This window comes from Dipteris shenzhenensis, chromosome 28 (genome assembly GCF_047967505.1).
Source record: "Dipteris shenzhenensis isolate YYH24624 ecotype China chromosome 28, Dip_SZ_1.0, whole genome shotgun sequence".
NCBI lineage: Eukaryota > Viridiplantae > Streptophyta > Polypodiopsida > Gleicheniales > Dipteridaceae > Dipteris > Dipteris shenzhenensis.
Genome location: NC_141623.1, coordinates 33,698,662 through 33,715,842, shown reverse-complemented (window position 1 = coordinate 33,715,842; position 17,181 = coordinate 33,698,662). Strand labels below are relative to the sequence as shown.

The 17,181-nt window shown below is 44.1% G+C and overlaps 1 protein-coding gene across 2 annotated transcripts in view; it reads right to left on the bottom strand.

Moving 5' to 3' along the window:
* LOC147883481 (eukaryotic translation initiation factor 4E-1-like) overlaps positions 1–17,181 on the bottom strand; it is a 55,118-nt gene that overhangs the window by 30,917 nt on the left and 7,020 nt on the right. For both annotated transcript variants that reach the window (XM_087399307.1, XM_087399308.1), the window contains exon 2: positions 9,623–9,797. In XM_087399307.1, coding sequence (XP_087255433.1) covers positions 9,623–9,797 — 175 coding nt within the window. The remainder of the gene's footprint in view (positions 1–9,622; positions 9,798–17,181) is intronic.

Below are 17,181 nucleotides of genomic sequence, written 5' to 3'. Positions count from 1 at the left end.
GATGATGCATTTTCTATGCCACAGAACACCTTCTTGCAAGATCTTTTGGCTCACATCTTCCTGCATCTATGCAGGCTGAGCCGTCTCTTTTGGGCCGACCCATTGGTGAGCATCCGGTTAGTGCTCCTTTCACCACACCAGCGAGTATGCCTGGAGCTGGCTTTGGTTTATATGGCAGCCCACACCCCTGGGAGAGAGGCCAGTCCTCTTCTCATCCCTTTGGTGTGCCATCATTTCGGAGAGATGCATTTGGCAGAGAGACCCAACCAGGGGTTTATGCACCTATCGCTCCGCCAATGAGCACATATAGCCAGACGCAGCCAGTGCATCAGATGGCAACAGCTACTACGCAGCAGAGGGTTAGTGGTGGGCAGCATGCCACTTTTCACGAGATGCTGGCAGATTCCTTGCATTCATGTTAGGCCTTACCTAAGGCCATCAAACTGTCCTTCTCCGATTATGTGAACCTCAAGTGGGATGATGCCCACACTTTCGGGGGTTACACACACAGGAATTATGCAGCCAAGGATATCAAGGACAAACTCACAGTGCATAAGTTCAAAGGGATCACTCGCATACCTAATGAGCTGGAGGAGTGGCTTACGAAGCTGGAAGATTATTTCCGCTTCTACCCAAAGCAGGATGAGGACCGCATAATCTTTGCGAGTATGCGCATGCAAGACTATGCACATACTTGGTGGGGTTATATGAGGGACTCGCCTCAGAGGCCAACCACATGGATGGAGTTCAAGGAGTTGATGATCACCACATTTGTATCCCCGCTCATACTGGAGCAATATCTGGCTGAATTCTATGCATTGTCACAGACTGGTACTTTCCAAGAGTACTTGCAACGCTTTTGGAGACTTTCCTTGTTTGTACAAGACGTATTTGAGAGAGGGAAGTCACTACATTTCATCCAAGGATTGAGTCCTTCTCTCGATGTAGATGTGAAGGCACATAACCCTCAAACAATTGAGTGTGCAGCCCAATTGGCAGAGGTGTTTGCAACCAAATATGCCAGCAAGTATAAGATGACAGCGGGCAGCGCATATGGGAATGCAAATGAGGCTGAGAAGAAGCCTAAGGTGACTGATTGGCATGATAGGAAATCAGCAGCAGCACCATTTCCAAGGTTTCCCACTATTATAGGCAGCAAGTGCCATATGCTAAGCAGTCATTTGATGCTAAGCCAAGTGCTGGAAATGAAAAATCAGAATTTAAACAACACACCACAGCTATTATGGACAACAGAAAGCGAATAAACTTATGCTTTAAGTGTGGTGAGAAGTGGACTCTTGAGCATCGGGAAGTTTGCAAAATGCGTAATAGTGGTACTGCAAAACTCAGCATGATTATTGAGATATCAGAAAATGAGGATTTAATTGATGCTTCTGCATAGGACGTGGAAGAAGCTCCAGATACTGGACCCACGAAGAGGACTGATTTCCCCTTTGATCCCAGTGGTGCCAAGAGATCCCCAATAAATTCATAATCTTCAAAGAGCTTGATCCTTGCATCTTGGCGACAAAATTTACTGATCAAATGCTGTCCATTTGCCACCTCTACCCTCAGCCCATGATCAATCTCAGTAGCAGTCAGTCCCACCTTCTGTAATGTCTTGAAATTGAAACTATGAGTGCTACCGCTGTCCACAAGCATGTGAACAGTCCTGCCATTAATTTGTCCTTTCAATCTAATAGTTTCAGCACTTTTGGCACCCATCAAGGCATGAAAACAGATAGCATAAATTGTTTGTTGCGCATCCCAATAGATCTCCTCCTCTTCTACAAGAGCATTTCAACTTGCATCCTCTCGCACATGAAAAGGCATAGCAACCTGATGCTCCACATGAAAGGCTGTAGGCCCACGGCCTCATATGCCACAGGTGGGCTGAGTGTCATTAGATGTGTACCATGCATATTATGTTCAATAGCACCACCGGGATCAAAGGGGAAATCAGCCCTCTTCGTGGCTCCAGTATCTGGAGCTTCTTCCACATCCTATGCACCCTCTGAATCATCATGAGTGGCATCCAAACTCTCCCTGCCTCAATCCTTAGCTGATGTAACCAGACTCACAATTGTCCGATGGCGATCCTTAATGCATGTGCGACTCTCCTATCTTCGAGGTACTGAGGTCTGATGACGAGACCATGCTCGGAGACCCTCAAGAAGTGGCAATGGTAGAGCTAGATCTTGGTGGGAAACTCCCCTCCCCCCCAAGCCCTAGACGTATGTAGCTGGAGGATGATCTCATCTTGTGGGATCTGTTAAAGTGCGAGGAAGCTTGCTGAAAAATGAGATCAAAGAGAGAGAGAAGGAGAGGAGCGAAGAGACACGTTGAGAAGCCAAAAGAGTAACTTGCATTAAAACTGAAAACTGCATACATACATTGGGCGCCTAATGTTAGGGCCTCATTTATTCATACCACTCTTTGTACCTTAACAATTGCTACACATTTATTGTACTACCCTTCATTTATTTGCTGCCCCCTTGCACATTAGATTGACATCATTATTTTAACTCTCACACTCCCCCTTAATGATCAATCTGTTCTCTTTTACATTCATCATGTTCCTGAATTTTTCCAACTTATCTCGAGACAATGCTTTAGTAACATGTCTGCTGCTTGATCTTCAGTAGAGCAATAAACCAGCTCTATCTCCTTTGCTTGCACCTTCTCACGAACATAATGATAATGAATTTCAATATGCTTCGTCCTTGCATGGAATACTGGATTTTTAGCAATCTGAATACAGCTTTGATTGTCACAATAAATCACTGTTGCACCTGCCTCTACTTCATGTATTTCAGCCAATAAGCACCTCAGCCACACTGCTTCACAAACGGCACTTTTTGCTGCAATATACTCAGCTTCAGTGGAGGATAAAGCAACCGTGGGCTGCTTCTTACTCTTCCATGAAATAACTCCAGAGCCAAGTGAGAAACAATATCCTGAGGTAGATCTTCTGTCATCAACACCGCTGGCCCAATCAGAATCACAATAACCAGCCAGCAATAAATCACAAGATGCAACAAATTCGAGACCATAATTATAAGTGCCCTTCATGTATCTCAACAACCGCTTTGCTGCCTTCATGTGGCTTTCCTTTGGATCTGCCATATACTGACTTAGAGCACTCACTGCATATGAAATATCCGGCCTCATGATAGTAGCATAAATGAGACTGCCAACCAGTTTCCTATAACCTGTGCCATCCACTTTCTTTTCATCTACACGTGAGGTTAGCTTCTCATTCAATTCCATGGGGGTGTGCATTATTTTTGAATCAGCCATTTCAAATCTTTCAAGTACATCTTTCACATACTTGGATTGGGTAAGAAACATACTGTTTTCTTGCCTCCAAACTTCAATACCAAGACAGTAATAAAGCTGTCCCAAATCCTTCATGTCAAATTCAATTGACAAGCTCTTCTTTATGCGCTTAATCAATGAGGTGCTACTTCCTGTGATTACCAAATCATCCACATAGACAATGATCAATAATAAATCTGCATTTTCATGAAAGACATAAAGGTTGGAGTCATTCTTACTCCTCATGAAGCCATTCTTTGTGAGATACTCATCAATCCTTGAGTACCATGCCCTGGGAGCTTGTTTCAAGCCATACAACGCCTTCTTAAGCTTGCACACAAGCCTCTCCTTGCCTTTGATTTCAAAGCCTTGGGGCTGTTGCACATATACCTCCTCTTCAAGAATGCCATTAAGAAAGGCAGACTTGACATCCATTTGTGCGACAGACCACCCATGATGAGTGGCCACTGCCAAAACCAATCGTATGGTTGTCATTTTTGCAACTGGAGCAAATGTCTCCTCATAATCAATCCCTTCTTTTTGCACATAACCTTTAGCAACCAGCCTTGCCTTGTACTTGTCCAAGGTGCCATTTGCCTTGTACTTGATCCTGAAAACCCACTTAGTACCAATGGCCTGCTTCCCATGAGGTAACTCAACAAGTGTCCAAGTGTTATTCTTCATGATAGAAGAGTATTCTTCTTCCATTGCTTCTTTCCATTTGCTGTTTTTGATTGCTTCAGAAAATGAAGTGGGTTCATCATTAGAAAGAACTTTTGCCATCAAAGCAAAGTTCACATGTGACGTACCTTTGTCCTTGATTCTTTGTGATCTTCTCAGCCCATCATTGCTACTTTCAGCCTGCTCCAAAGTACTACTATCTTCAATAGTTTTGATATACCATCTGGGCAATTTCTTCACACTTTGTGGATTGTCTGCATCATCATCCATGGGAACCACATTTGGAATATTTGGGACTGTTTCATGCACATCTTGAGGCCGAATGCCTTCATTGATACTCGCTGGCCTGTTTTGAGCTGCCTTGAATCCTTCATCTTTCTTGTCGCCCGTCTCTTCATCAACCTCAAAGAAAATGAGGGGATCTTCATCTTCTTCCACCAAATGAAAATCAGCGCTGTCATAAAGTTTGTAAGCCTTTGAACATGTTGCATATCCAATAAAGATACACTTAATTGATTTATCATCCAATTTCTGCCTGTTTTGCTTGTGCACATGAGCATATGCCAAGCATCCAAACACACGAAGATGAGACACATTTGGTTTCTTACCATAATAGACTTCCTCAGGAGTCATACCATCAAGCGCTTTTGTTGGAGATCTATTCTGCAAATATATGGCTGTGTGGACAGCCTTTGCCCAAAACTTACGTCCCAATCTTGAATCTTTGAGCATGCATCGTGCTCCTTCCACCCCAATGCGATTCTTTCTTTCCGCTACTCCATTTTGTTGAGAGCTTTAAGCTGTAGTAAGTTGATGAAACATACCACTTTCATTGCATAACAAATCAAACTCATTTGACATGAACTCACCTCCTCTGTCTGTGCGGAGAGTCTTCACTTTCATACTTGTTTCATTTTCCACATAAGATTTCCATTGCTTGAACACATCAAGAGTTTCACCCTTACTTTTGAGAAAATACAGCCAACACTTGCGTGAATAATCATCAATAAGGGACATAAAATAACGTGATCCACCAAGTGAATTCACTTGAGCCGGTCCCACAAATCACAGTGTATCAATTCAAGTTTTTGTGTTGCTCCCCATGAGCTTGCTTTTGGAAATGGAGTCCTTGCATGCTTGCCCAAGGCACAAGGCTCACATACACCCGGTATCTCACCAATCTTTGGGATTCCTGTGACCATGCCATTGTCAAATAAATACTTAAGTGCTTTCATATTTAAATGACCATACCTCCTATGCCAAAGCTGAGAGGTTTGCTCCGTTTGAGACATCAATACTTGCTGGTCACTCATAGTAATTAGCTTGTACAACCTGTCATTGCTGCGTATGCCACAAGCAACTTCTTTTCCCTCATTCTTGAGGTCTTTTATGATGAAGTACTCCTTGAAAAACTCAACACTCATGTGCTGATCTGTTATGCAGCCCACAGAAAGCAAATTTCTTGCCAAATTAGGAATCCACAATACATTTTTAAGAGTACCAATCTCACCATTTTTGAGCTTGATAGGTATGTCGCCATATCCGTGAATGTTTTGTGTGGAATCATCACCCAAAAACACTTTGTTACTGCCTTCTTCATCAACATACTGAGAAAACCAATCACCATTGCCGGTCATGTGCGCTGTGGCACCCGAATCGACATACCATTCCCCACGATAGTGGGACTGTTTTGTATGATCAGCCATCAACAAAAACTCATCCTTGCTATTTCTTTCATTATTTTGATTTCCTTCTCCCGCAAAGTTGTTGCTATTTTGCCTTTGCCAATTTGAGAAGCCTCTGCCTCTCCCTCTTGATTGTTGTGCATGCTGTTTTATGCGACATTCACTCTCCACATGACCATCCTTCCCACAATAGTAACACGGGCCTCTTCTTGAAGTGTAGGAGCTGCGTCCTCTTCCACGAAAGTTGCCTCTATATCCTCCTCTTCCTCGAGGGGTAAATTGCCTTCTTTCTTGATAGGAGGAGTTCGAATCTCCCCCTTCTTCATGCCTGCCCTGATTTTGCCTTTCATTGTTTCGATTCCATCCACCTCTTCCACGGCCACGCCATGGTCTTCCTCTCACGGTGAATGCTTCATCTTTGTTCTTGGAACTCTTCGTCCCGCTTCCTTGTCTTCTTAACTCTTCTTGTAGCAAGAGAGCACTCAACTCCTCAAAGTTAGGAGTGGTCTCCCTCACCATTAGGGAAGTCACCAAATGTTGCCATGGTGAATTGCTTTCATTGATAGTAAGCCCATTCATGGTTATGCTTACCATATCCACATCTGTTACAACCTCATCGACTGAGAGCAATTGGTCAGTGATATCTTTCAAACAAGTCAAATAGGCAGTGATTTGCTCATTTGGTTCCTTCTTAAAAGCATGCAACTTTTGTTTAAGGAACAACAACCTTGTTGTATTTACTGATTCAAATAGAGTTTGAAGAGTTGTCCATGCTTCATCTGGAGCTGTAGCAACACTTATTTGAGGAATGATGCTGTCCTTCACATTCATGTTGATGTAACAAAGAGCTTTTTGAGCTCTTTTATCAAATTTTGCTTGAACTTCAAGTTCTTCTTCATACCTTTTATCCTCAGCCCTCTTTTCTTGAGGTGTCATATTGGGCACCGTTACTGGCTTCATCACATCAGGCCTTTCATCTTTGCCTTCTACAATCTCCCACAAGTCTTTCAACTTTAAGAGATTCTTCATCTTAAACTTCCAAATTGGATAGTTTTTGCCATCAAGCTTCCCACTTTCTGGGAGCATAAAATCAACCTTGCTGTCCGCCATTTTGACTGAATTACAGTAAGCAACAAATTAGAATAATCACCCCAAAATACACTTCAAACACGCAGCGGATACCTTACTATTTTGGGGTCTTCAAATCCTCAATTTTAGAGGTCTTTGGCTGGTCTTTTGGGCTGCAAATCTTCTTCACTTTCATGCCTTCATGGCACTCAATCTTGGGCTGTTCTTGGCTGGTCTTTTTCTTCATTCATTGACACGTCTTGCAAACACATATGGGCTGCCCTCTCTTCGTGGCTTCACCTACCATAGGGCTGCCCCTTTTCTTATGTACTTGTTTCTCGCTTGATCTTCAATCAAGCCATGCGAGCTGTTGCATCTCTTCCTTGGAGTCAAGGGCTTCATTCTTCGTCACTTGTGTGGCATTTCTACCCATCAAACTTGGGCACTTTCTCGCCATAACAGGGCTGATTGCTTTCTCACCTTCTTGGGGCTGATTCGCACTTCGTTCATGGGCTGGAAATTCAATCCAACATGCCCACGCTGTTCCACAAAACTTGTGGCTTCAAAATTCTTCACAAACAGGGCTGATTTCATCACAAAAACAGGGCATATCTTTTCTCCATCATCTCGGGGCTGTTTGCTTCCATTTTGGGGGTCAAAACCAGGGCTGAAACCCTAATTTCGAGATAGTTCAGATCCATTTACTGATTTCTTCCACTTGGGGCCTGATTTTTCATCACTTTTAGGGTTGGAAACTGCGCAAAAACCCTAATTCCGGGATCTTTTACCTCCTTGGGCTGATTCTCTCCACTTTTAGGGTTGATTTCAAATCTACTTCATAGCAAGGACCTTCTCCTTTGTTGCTGAAGCAAAACCCCTCTGATTTGGGGCTTATTTTCATCAATTTTTATTGCAGAAACCCTAATTTCGAGATTTTCTTCAAAGTTTTTGTAACTTTTTCAGAATTTCTTCTTCAATGTTGGTCGTTTTGCCTCATAGACTGCTGCTGAGCAAGGGCGACCTAAAAACGCCTCCATTTTTAAGGTCAAAATGACAAAAAACCCTAATTTCGAGATTTTTAAGATTTTGCCCAAATTTTTTTTTTTGACTTTTTCATACTGTTTTTGGTGAATGCTGATGCTGAAGACTTCTCCTACAGGGCAGCTACAATGCGATTTCAAAACGCTTGGTTTTAGGGCTCGAAACCCTAATTTTCGTCACTTTTTGGGTGCAAAATTTCTGCATGTGTTCTTCCCTTGCATCGCTTCACTTGGGCTCCTCCTTTCCTTACTTGTAAACTGAATTTTCTGATCAAATAACAGGCTGATCACGCAAAATCTTCATATCTTCGCTTTCTAGAATCCTCTTTCAACTTTCTTCGCGTCAAACTGTCTGCAATCGCGAGGGAATCGCTTCTATCCAACTCTCATGCACTCTTCCTGCTCTGATACCATGTTAAAGTGCGAGGAAGCTTGCTGAAAAATGAGATCAAAGAGAGAGAGGAGAGGAGCGAAGAGACACGTTGAGAAGCCAAAAGAGTAACTTGCATTAAAACTGAAAACTGCATACATACATTGGGCGCCTAATGTTAGGGCCTCATTTATTCATACCACTCTTTGTACCTTAACAATTGGTGCACATTTATTGTGCTACCCTTCATTTATTTTCTGCCCCCTTACACATTAGATTGACATCATTATTTTAACTCTCACAGGATCATCTTGAGTGGTGCATCCACGCTGTACTGAAAGGGGAGAAGTCTGTCCATCTAAATGGCGTGACAACCAAACCATGTGGATACTCGCCATGCGTACCATGATCAACACCAGTCTCTGCTAGTCACCTAGAAGACTCCAATGCTATCCTTAGTAATCTCCATTGGGGTAAGGCCCAAACTCTGTGGAGGAATCTCACTGTCTAAAAGATGGCATTAACTTGGAGAGGGCTCATAGCAAACTCTGTCTGTATAATCTGATGGGGGACCGAAGGCTTACATCGAATCATCCTAGATCCCATAGTCACTTGTAACCTCTCAAATCTCTTCCACTCTGTCGCTGAAATGTCACTCCCCTAGAAAGGTGCTACGTACATAGCAGTCGGTATCACCAAGGAGTCAAAGAGCCAATCCTTCGTCGCAGGGTCCTGAAAGTGTGCCTGGAAGCACCGCCTCTCTAGTCGGGCCAGAGCACCCCGTCCTCGTGTGAGTCGTGATGTACTTGCATGGATCATCGTGAAACCTAGTCTGGTGAACACTACCCCCAAATATGTGTAATACTGCACTATACCAAACAAGGGTACTCAAAGGATTCCATAATTGACCAACCGACTAATCCTTCATGTTGCACATAAGAGTACTGAATTTACAATATCCCAAGAGGCATGGCCCTATCAAATCTCACTTTTTACCACATCACTTTGCCACCATTTTGGGTGTTCCATTGAATACACAAACACATGACCACAAGGGAGGCCTATGCCCCAATACTCTAGACAACTTTATCAAAACAAAAGCATGCGCAATTTCGATCTCAAGAGAGCACACACTAAAACGGCTTCAAAGCATCAGCTTCTCATATTAATGAGATTAATTTGCCTAGTAGGTCACTACATTCTAGAGTTTACAATCTTAAAACACACAAGGCCATTGCGTCTGCATTCTCCAACCAGTAACTTTCACCTTGCAAATTTGGACCTGAAGGGAAGAAGGGAATGAATAAAAACAAAGAGAGGAGGAAAAGATGTTTTGGGGAAGGGAATGTAACCTTCAAGTATTCCAAGCACTCGTCCTTACACATTATCTATAAAACCTTCCCTAGCTATGTCATCGTCTACTCATGTGAAAGTGACAAATAAAATGCTAGATTACATACCGTGTGAAGCCAAAAAGTGTCCATTAGACTCTTGCCTCCTCTAGGAACACTGATACTCCACTTTCCACCCAATGCACATGTTGGGTCTTCCCACTTTGGTTCAATCCCAGCCTTGAAACAATGAAAATCTACTCCATGTATTAATTGGCTTGGTTGAAGAACATTATTGTAGAGGCTACATGACCAATGAAACATAAATTACATCCATGTTAGGCAGTTAAGAGCATCACAAAGAAAGACTCAACTGTGGAAAAAAGAATGTGCATGTATAAAATATATCGTCAAGATTCACTTTCCAACTTGAGACATTCAAAATCTGCTCTAAATATCCCCTATTCAGCCAAATCACCTTAATATGGAATGTGCATGAAACATGAGACAAAGGTTTAAAAGCCCCACCAAAAGAAAAGGCCAACATGAATAATAAAACAAAAGAAAGGAAAAGTTCTTATTTGTTCTTGTATCACTGACTTCACCGTAGCACACTCCCTCCAGGAGCTGATCACACATACCTATTCTTCACTATCGCCACCCCATGCTTAGCCACACCACACACACCACATAGGAAGCACGACACCTACCACGACATACACTTTGATCACAACCTCTCACCGGCCTACTCTGGACGCCTAAACAGACTCCTAACCTACATCGATCACATACCACTCATAGAGGACCGTGCTGCCCTGATTAGTCGCACTCTCCACGAGGCTGCCCTCCAAATCTTTCCCCACACCACACGGTCCACTAGACCACCACCTCTTGGTTCTGTACCCTGCAACAATTGGTATGATGCAAAGTGCAAGGCTTATCGCCGACAGCTCCGATTTGAAACCAAATGTCACCTCCCGAAAACACCAAACACGGTACACAAGTACCGACGTCTCGTACGTCAGAAGAAGCAGGCATTTCTTCATCGAAATGAGGAGCTGCTGCTGCACATCTTGTACAGCAGCAACTCTAAGAATTTTTGGCGCAGATTCCTTGAGCGTAGGTCCCCATCACCCCTCACCGACACAAGAGTCTGGCACACGTATGCACACCATCTTTATGATGTCCCACTCCAGATCTCATACACACACCTCGCCCCACCACTTGCACATTGTTCACCAGAGGGGGAGTCAAGGACGCGACATTGAAACTGCACAATGGCCGAGCGAAGGATCACGAGGAGCTATGCACTGAGTTTATCGCATATGGGATCGACACATTAGCCCCGATCCTAGCAAAGCTATTCAATGACGCTGTTTGCCTTGGCTTCCCCCGCACCTGGACACTCAACACCATCAACCCCATCCACAAGGCAGGGGATCCCATGGACCCGAGTAACTACAGGACTATCATGATTGGACAAGATCTATGCAACTGTATTGGATGCATCGGTCAGCCTACTCGCAAAGATGAGAGGGCTCAGAGCAGAGGGTCAGGCCGGTTTCAGGCGAGACCATGGGACTATGGATCACATACTCACACACGGAAGTGCCCAAGATCGGGACAGATTTTATGCTAATAGACATCGTTCACCTAGAGAGTACTCTAAAGGAACGACGGTATATTTATGTATTCCAAAGGAATCCAAGAGCCTAAGTACTGGTTTGGTTCCGAAATTATCCCCCAAATATTGTGGTTTGTTCAAGATTATTACAAGAATTGGACCAATTGCATATAAACTAGAATAGCCTCCTGATGTTAAAGTACATCCAGTGTTTCATGTTAGTAGACTGAAAGAGTTACTGGGTGCGGATGATCAACTTGTTTCTCCTCAAAAAATAGTAGAAGTTACAGATTTGACTTTTATTCCACACGAGCCTGAGAGTATTCTTGAATTTCGTGAAAGACAGATTCGTAATAGAACTATCACAGAATACAAGATCAAGTGGAAGGATCGTGTTGAGGAGGATGCAACATGGGAGACATTACCGAACCTCCAAAGGACATTCCCGGGTTTCTTAGCAAACGCAGGAGTGAGTTCTTAGAGGAGTGAAGTATGTCATGTGCACGGATTGGTATCTGACGTGTACTGGTGTACACAAGACTAGCTCAGGTAGCCTGGGGAGGCTTCGGGCTAGGCAGGCTTGATTCTCGGGTTAAGTGGCAAGGGTACGAACCAATTATAGTCTTCGCTATTTTTGGCACACTGGGCCCGAGTCTATGTAAGGGACCTAGAGGTTCAGTTCTCAGGGAGCCGATGGGAGCAAGTCTCGTTCCCAGGTGCTAGGTCTAATCCTGGATTGAGTAGCAAACGCACGCCTGCATCTTAGCGTAGCCCAAGGCCCAACAACAGATCCCAGGCCCTAGGCGCCACCTGGTGGTATGGGACACCATGCTGGTCAAGATCTGGTCGGGAGTTCGTGCCAGTAGCTCAGCTCGTGGCTTGGAGGGTGACATCTCCTGATTCGCGATTGCATCGCGTAGATGTCATGGTTGGGTGGTGAGCAGCCTGCTCAGATTCCTCACGTTTGGTGTGTTCTTGTGATTGCGTGCAGATCAGAGGTTTCAGGAGTGATGGGGTCGTGTCAGAAATGGCTTCAGACTATGCCAGCTGCCCCTAGTGGTCTGACCGCTAGGTTCATGGAGCCAAACTTTTCAACAGTTTGAAGGGATGATTGAGTACCAACCCGGGGAAGAAAATCAGTGGCTGATGCTGTTAGTTCACGGGGCATGGTTACCTCCATCTCCTTAGTACAAGATTCTTTTCTTTCATCCATGCGAAACCAGTACCACACAAACTCAGATTTTCAGGTTCATTGGTACAAGGTGATTATGCCATACATGATGGGTAGTTATTTTTTCGAGGACGCATAATTCCGTAGTTGGTGGACACCGAGGTGCTCAAGGCACTCTAGAGGAAATTGAGCGCAAGTTTTCTGGCCTCATTTTTGCAACGATGTCAATGAGTATGTCTCTGCCAAATGTGCCAGAAAATGGAAGTATTTCATGGGAAGTTGCCACGTCTTCTTCAGCCCCTCCAAATTCCGGATCAACCATTCGAACAGATCAGCATGTACGTTGTCACAAGCCTTCCACGGACCATTGGTTCCAGGAACACCATGTGTCGAACCATTGTGGACAAGTTCAACAAGTTTGTCATGATCATTCCATGCAAAGGTATCATTGATGCTCAAGATACAACTCGACTCTCCATCCGATGGTGGTATCCAATGTGTGGTATGAAACACACCATTGTGTTTGCTAGGGATTCCAAGTTTTGGAGAGCCCTTTTTTACAACTTTGGCGCAAAGCTCCATTTTTAAACAGCTTCCATTCTTAGTCTGATGGCCAAAATGGACCTACAACTAGTTGGCCTCCGACGTTTTGAAATGTTATGTTGCAGATTCATAGTCCCGATAGAAGTAGTCTGGAATTTTGCGTGGCCTTCAAGTCACCGAAGACCCACTTCACTACCTGTCAATGCTGTGTGTTGGGCTTGTGCATGTACTTGCTTAACTAGGAAACAGCATACTGCAGATCAGGCCTGGTATGACATAAGTACCCACAGCCTGCTGGTAAAGAGTGGGATTAAATGAGGCACTCCCATCCTTGGAGGAGAAATGAAAGCCAAGTTCCAATGGAGTAGAAACTAGCTTACAATCCTCGAATTGGAAGCACTGCAAGATATATTTGGATGAATTCATCATTATGCCCTCCCTCAACATTAGCAAAACTATCACGGGCATCCACAAGCCCGTGGCCATGCTCTCAAGAGGCAAAAGAAGAACTCGATGGGGCAGCTCGGGAAGCCAAGGAACTCCGAGATTGCGAGGCCGAGGAGCTCCGAGAACGTACCGCTCGTGAAGAGAAGGAAGAACGGGACCCCGCAGCTTCTCATTTCTTTACTCCAAGGGGAGAAATGGAGAGACTTCCACCTCCAGCCAAGCCTTCCATTTCGGGGAAACTCAACTGTTAGAATTATTATTATATTCTAGGCAGTGGCCAATGTAATATAATAAGTGGGTTAGTGGCACTTTTCCCTCTTAGAGGTTTTTCCCCCTAACCACAGTCTAATCCCTAACTACGGTTAGTGAATAAGATAGGGTTTTGTCACTTAGACAAAACCCCTCATCTCTCTTTTGTACTACACTTCATTTCAGTCCAGTATTGAGTAGACCTACGTTCAGCTCACACTCTTGCTCACTCTTGCTCTTCTTGTTTCTCACATTTGGTATCAGAGCAGTTCAAGCTCTTGGACCTACCCCCAACTCTCGGACTTGCTCCCAGCTCCCTTGCGTGCAGCTTCCGTCCGTACAATGCATTCCGTACAACCTCGCACTCACAGTTTGCACGTAGCCCGAGCTACACATTCCGTACAAGTGCCATACACATTCGTTCGTACACAAGCTCTAAACTCCGTCCCGTACAAGCGTACAGCGTACAGCCTGCAGCCCATCTGTACTTGCACGTGCAACACCGCCGTCTGCCGTACTGTCGTACTATAGTACGATCATCCGTACCGTACTACAGGCACCCATGGCCATTCCGTACTACCCGTACCAACAGCTCCCCGCACGTGTAACGCCGCCATCCGTACAACGTACAAATTTCGTACTTGCATGCACCGTACAAATCTGTACATCTGCACCGTACGTCCGTACAATTGCGCCATTCTATCCTTACTGTGTACAAATTTTCGTACAAGCCTTCTATGTAGGTTCCATTCTTGCAGGTGGTCTTTGGCAGTCATTTTTGCACGTAGCCATTGTTTGCCTTGCATTCTGGAAGTGCAATTTGGGCATTTTATTCTCTTGCAGAGATTACAATCATTTTGCAAAATCCACTCCAGAATTTGGGGCTTTGTGGTTTTGCTTGCAATTTTCACAAGAAATTGGGGCTTTTGCATTTGGGTTGCAATTTTGCAGTTGAAAGAGTATTTTGGAGGTTTGCAAGCAGTTTTGGACTCGGAGTGAGTCAATTTGCAGACTTTTGCCACTTTTTGCAGATTTTATTTGCAGATTTTTGGGCAATTATCAGAGCATTGTGGTGCATTTCGAGCCTTTGATAGGCTATGACAGTATTTGTCACTGTGGGTTTCTTTCGCAGATTTTACTTGTGCATTTTGCATCCCACGAAGGGATTTTACTTGTTCAATTTGTTGTATTTTTTAGTTTATTTGGCAAAAATGGCTCAGAACAACCGCAATGAGGTGTTTGTAGTCCTCACACAGGAAGATAAGTTGGATGGCACCAACTACTCCTTGTGGAGTTTTATGGTTCGCAACATCTTGGTTGGCAAACATCTTTGGGATTATGTCAATGGAGATGAAGCAAGGCCAGATTCTGTGGCTACACCTGTCACTCCTACAGCTGGAGGCAGCAGCTTAATGACACTTCAGAAGCATGCTATGGTTGAAGCATTGCCTCCTTTAGAGTCACCTCTTCGTCATGCATGTGAGGGTTGCATCCTTGGCAAGATGCATAGATTTCCTTTCAAGAAGGATGGTGCAGTGAGAGCTACACGCAAATTACAGCTCATTCACAGTGATGTTTGCGGTCCCATGACGACACCTTCTTTTGGGGGTTATCTCTATTATGTTACATTCATAGATGACTTCACCAACTACACTTGGGTCTATGGTCTTAAGGAAAAATCAGAAGTGTTTACGCATTTCAAACACTTTGTGGCTATGGTTGAGAATGAGACAGGACTTAAGGTGCAGACACTTCACACAGATAGAGCGGGGGAGTATATGTCTCATGTTTGAGGCATTTTTGAAGGAGAAAGGCATCATGCATCAACTTACAGTGAGGCTTACACCTCAGCAAAATGGTAAAGCTGAGCGCAAGAATCGCACTCTTATGAAGATGAATAGATACATGCTTACTAGTAAAAAGTTGCCTCACCCACAAAGGCTTTGAAGACAATCACTCCCTATGAGGCATGGCATCGGAGAAAGCCTTCAGTAGATCACTTCAGAGTTTTTAGTTGTGTTGCATATGCCCACGTGCCTATGGAGATTCGACATAAGTTGTCAGATAAGGCACTTAAATGCATTTTTGTTGGGTATAGTGCACAAGGCAAAGGCTATCGTCTCTACAATCTTGCTTCTCGCAAGATTTTTGTCAGTAGAGATGTTATATTTTCAGAGAATTCAGCACATACACATGCTGAATTTAATATTCCAGCTTCTTTAGATGATGCTTTTGAGGGGATGCTTTCTATAGCATTTGGTTCCCCAGCTGAGGTTCATGCTGAAAATCAGAATTTACAGCAACCTCCTCCTGATCCACATGCCCCAATTCAGCCACCGGTTGATTTTGTACCTCCACATGGTGTGGATGAAGTTGTCAGGCAAGAGATTAAAGAGATACAGACAGCCAAAACAGTCCCGAATTGGTTGCTACATACTCTCACAGAGTAGGCTTGAGGCCCCTTTGCCTGGAAGGACTCGTAGTGCAGTAAGGCATGCAGGGGGGGCTCTTTCAATTGAGACAGCTTATGCAAGTACTCTTCTTGATGAAGAAGAACCTGACTCTTTTAAAGAAGCAAAGGATAATGTGCATTGGATGCATGCCATGCACAATGAATTGCAGTCCATTGAGAAAAATCGGATTTGGGATGTTGTGGATTTGCCACCAGGTAAGCATGCCATTGGTACCAAGTGGGTTTTCAAGGTGAAAAGGAAGCCAGATGGGTCCATTGACAGGTACTAGGCAAGGCTGGTTGCCAAAGGCTATGCACAGAAGAAGGGCATAGATTATGAGGAGACTTTTGCTCCTACATCCCGGATGACCACCATACGGTCAGTTATTGCAATGGCTGCAAATTTTGTTTGGAATGTCCATCAATTGGACATAAAAACAGCTTTCCTTAATGGGGACTTGCAGGAAGAGGTTTATGTCAAACAACCTCCTGGATTTGAACTTTTTGGCAATGCACTTCAGGTTTGCAAGCTTAACAAAGCTTTATATGGGCTTAAACAAGCCCCACGTGCATGGTATGCCAAGATTGATGCATTCGTGGCAAGTAAGGGGTTACATAATAGTCCCACGAAAAGCACCCTCTACATCAAGAAGGATAGGGGGGATATTTTAGTCATCATAGTTCTACAAGCTACTCCAGGGAGACACCGAGACGGTGAATCATTATGCCAATAAGTTCACTCAGGTGTTTATACAATTACAACAAGAGGACAGTCAGAAGCTAAGCAAATTTCTCCACGGGCTGCATACAGACATTCAATGGTATGTCAGAACTTTGAGGCCACATGATTATGAGTGTGCTTACAAGCTTGCTCAGAACTTTGAGCTCATGCATACAGTCTTCCTCCATCCCTATCACCTATATGCACCAAGGAAAACCACAGGGAAGCTCAACCTGGAATATTAACACACAGCAAATATCCGTACCAGAAGTTAGCACCAAATCCAAATATTCAGTACCTGCAAATTGGGAACCAGGCATTCGAATTATGATTTATCATCCAGGTATATCATAGACAGTCACCTCCGTCAGCAGGATGGGAAGCCCCTTTCATACCCTATTTTGGGTTTCAGCAGAAGAGGATGTCACGGGCATCCACAAGCCCGTGGCCATGCTAGCTAGCTAGTGCCAGCCCAAGCAAC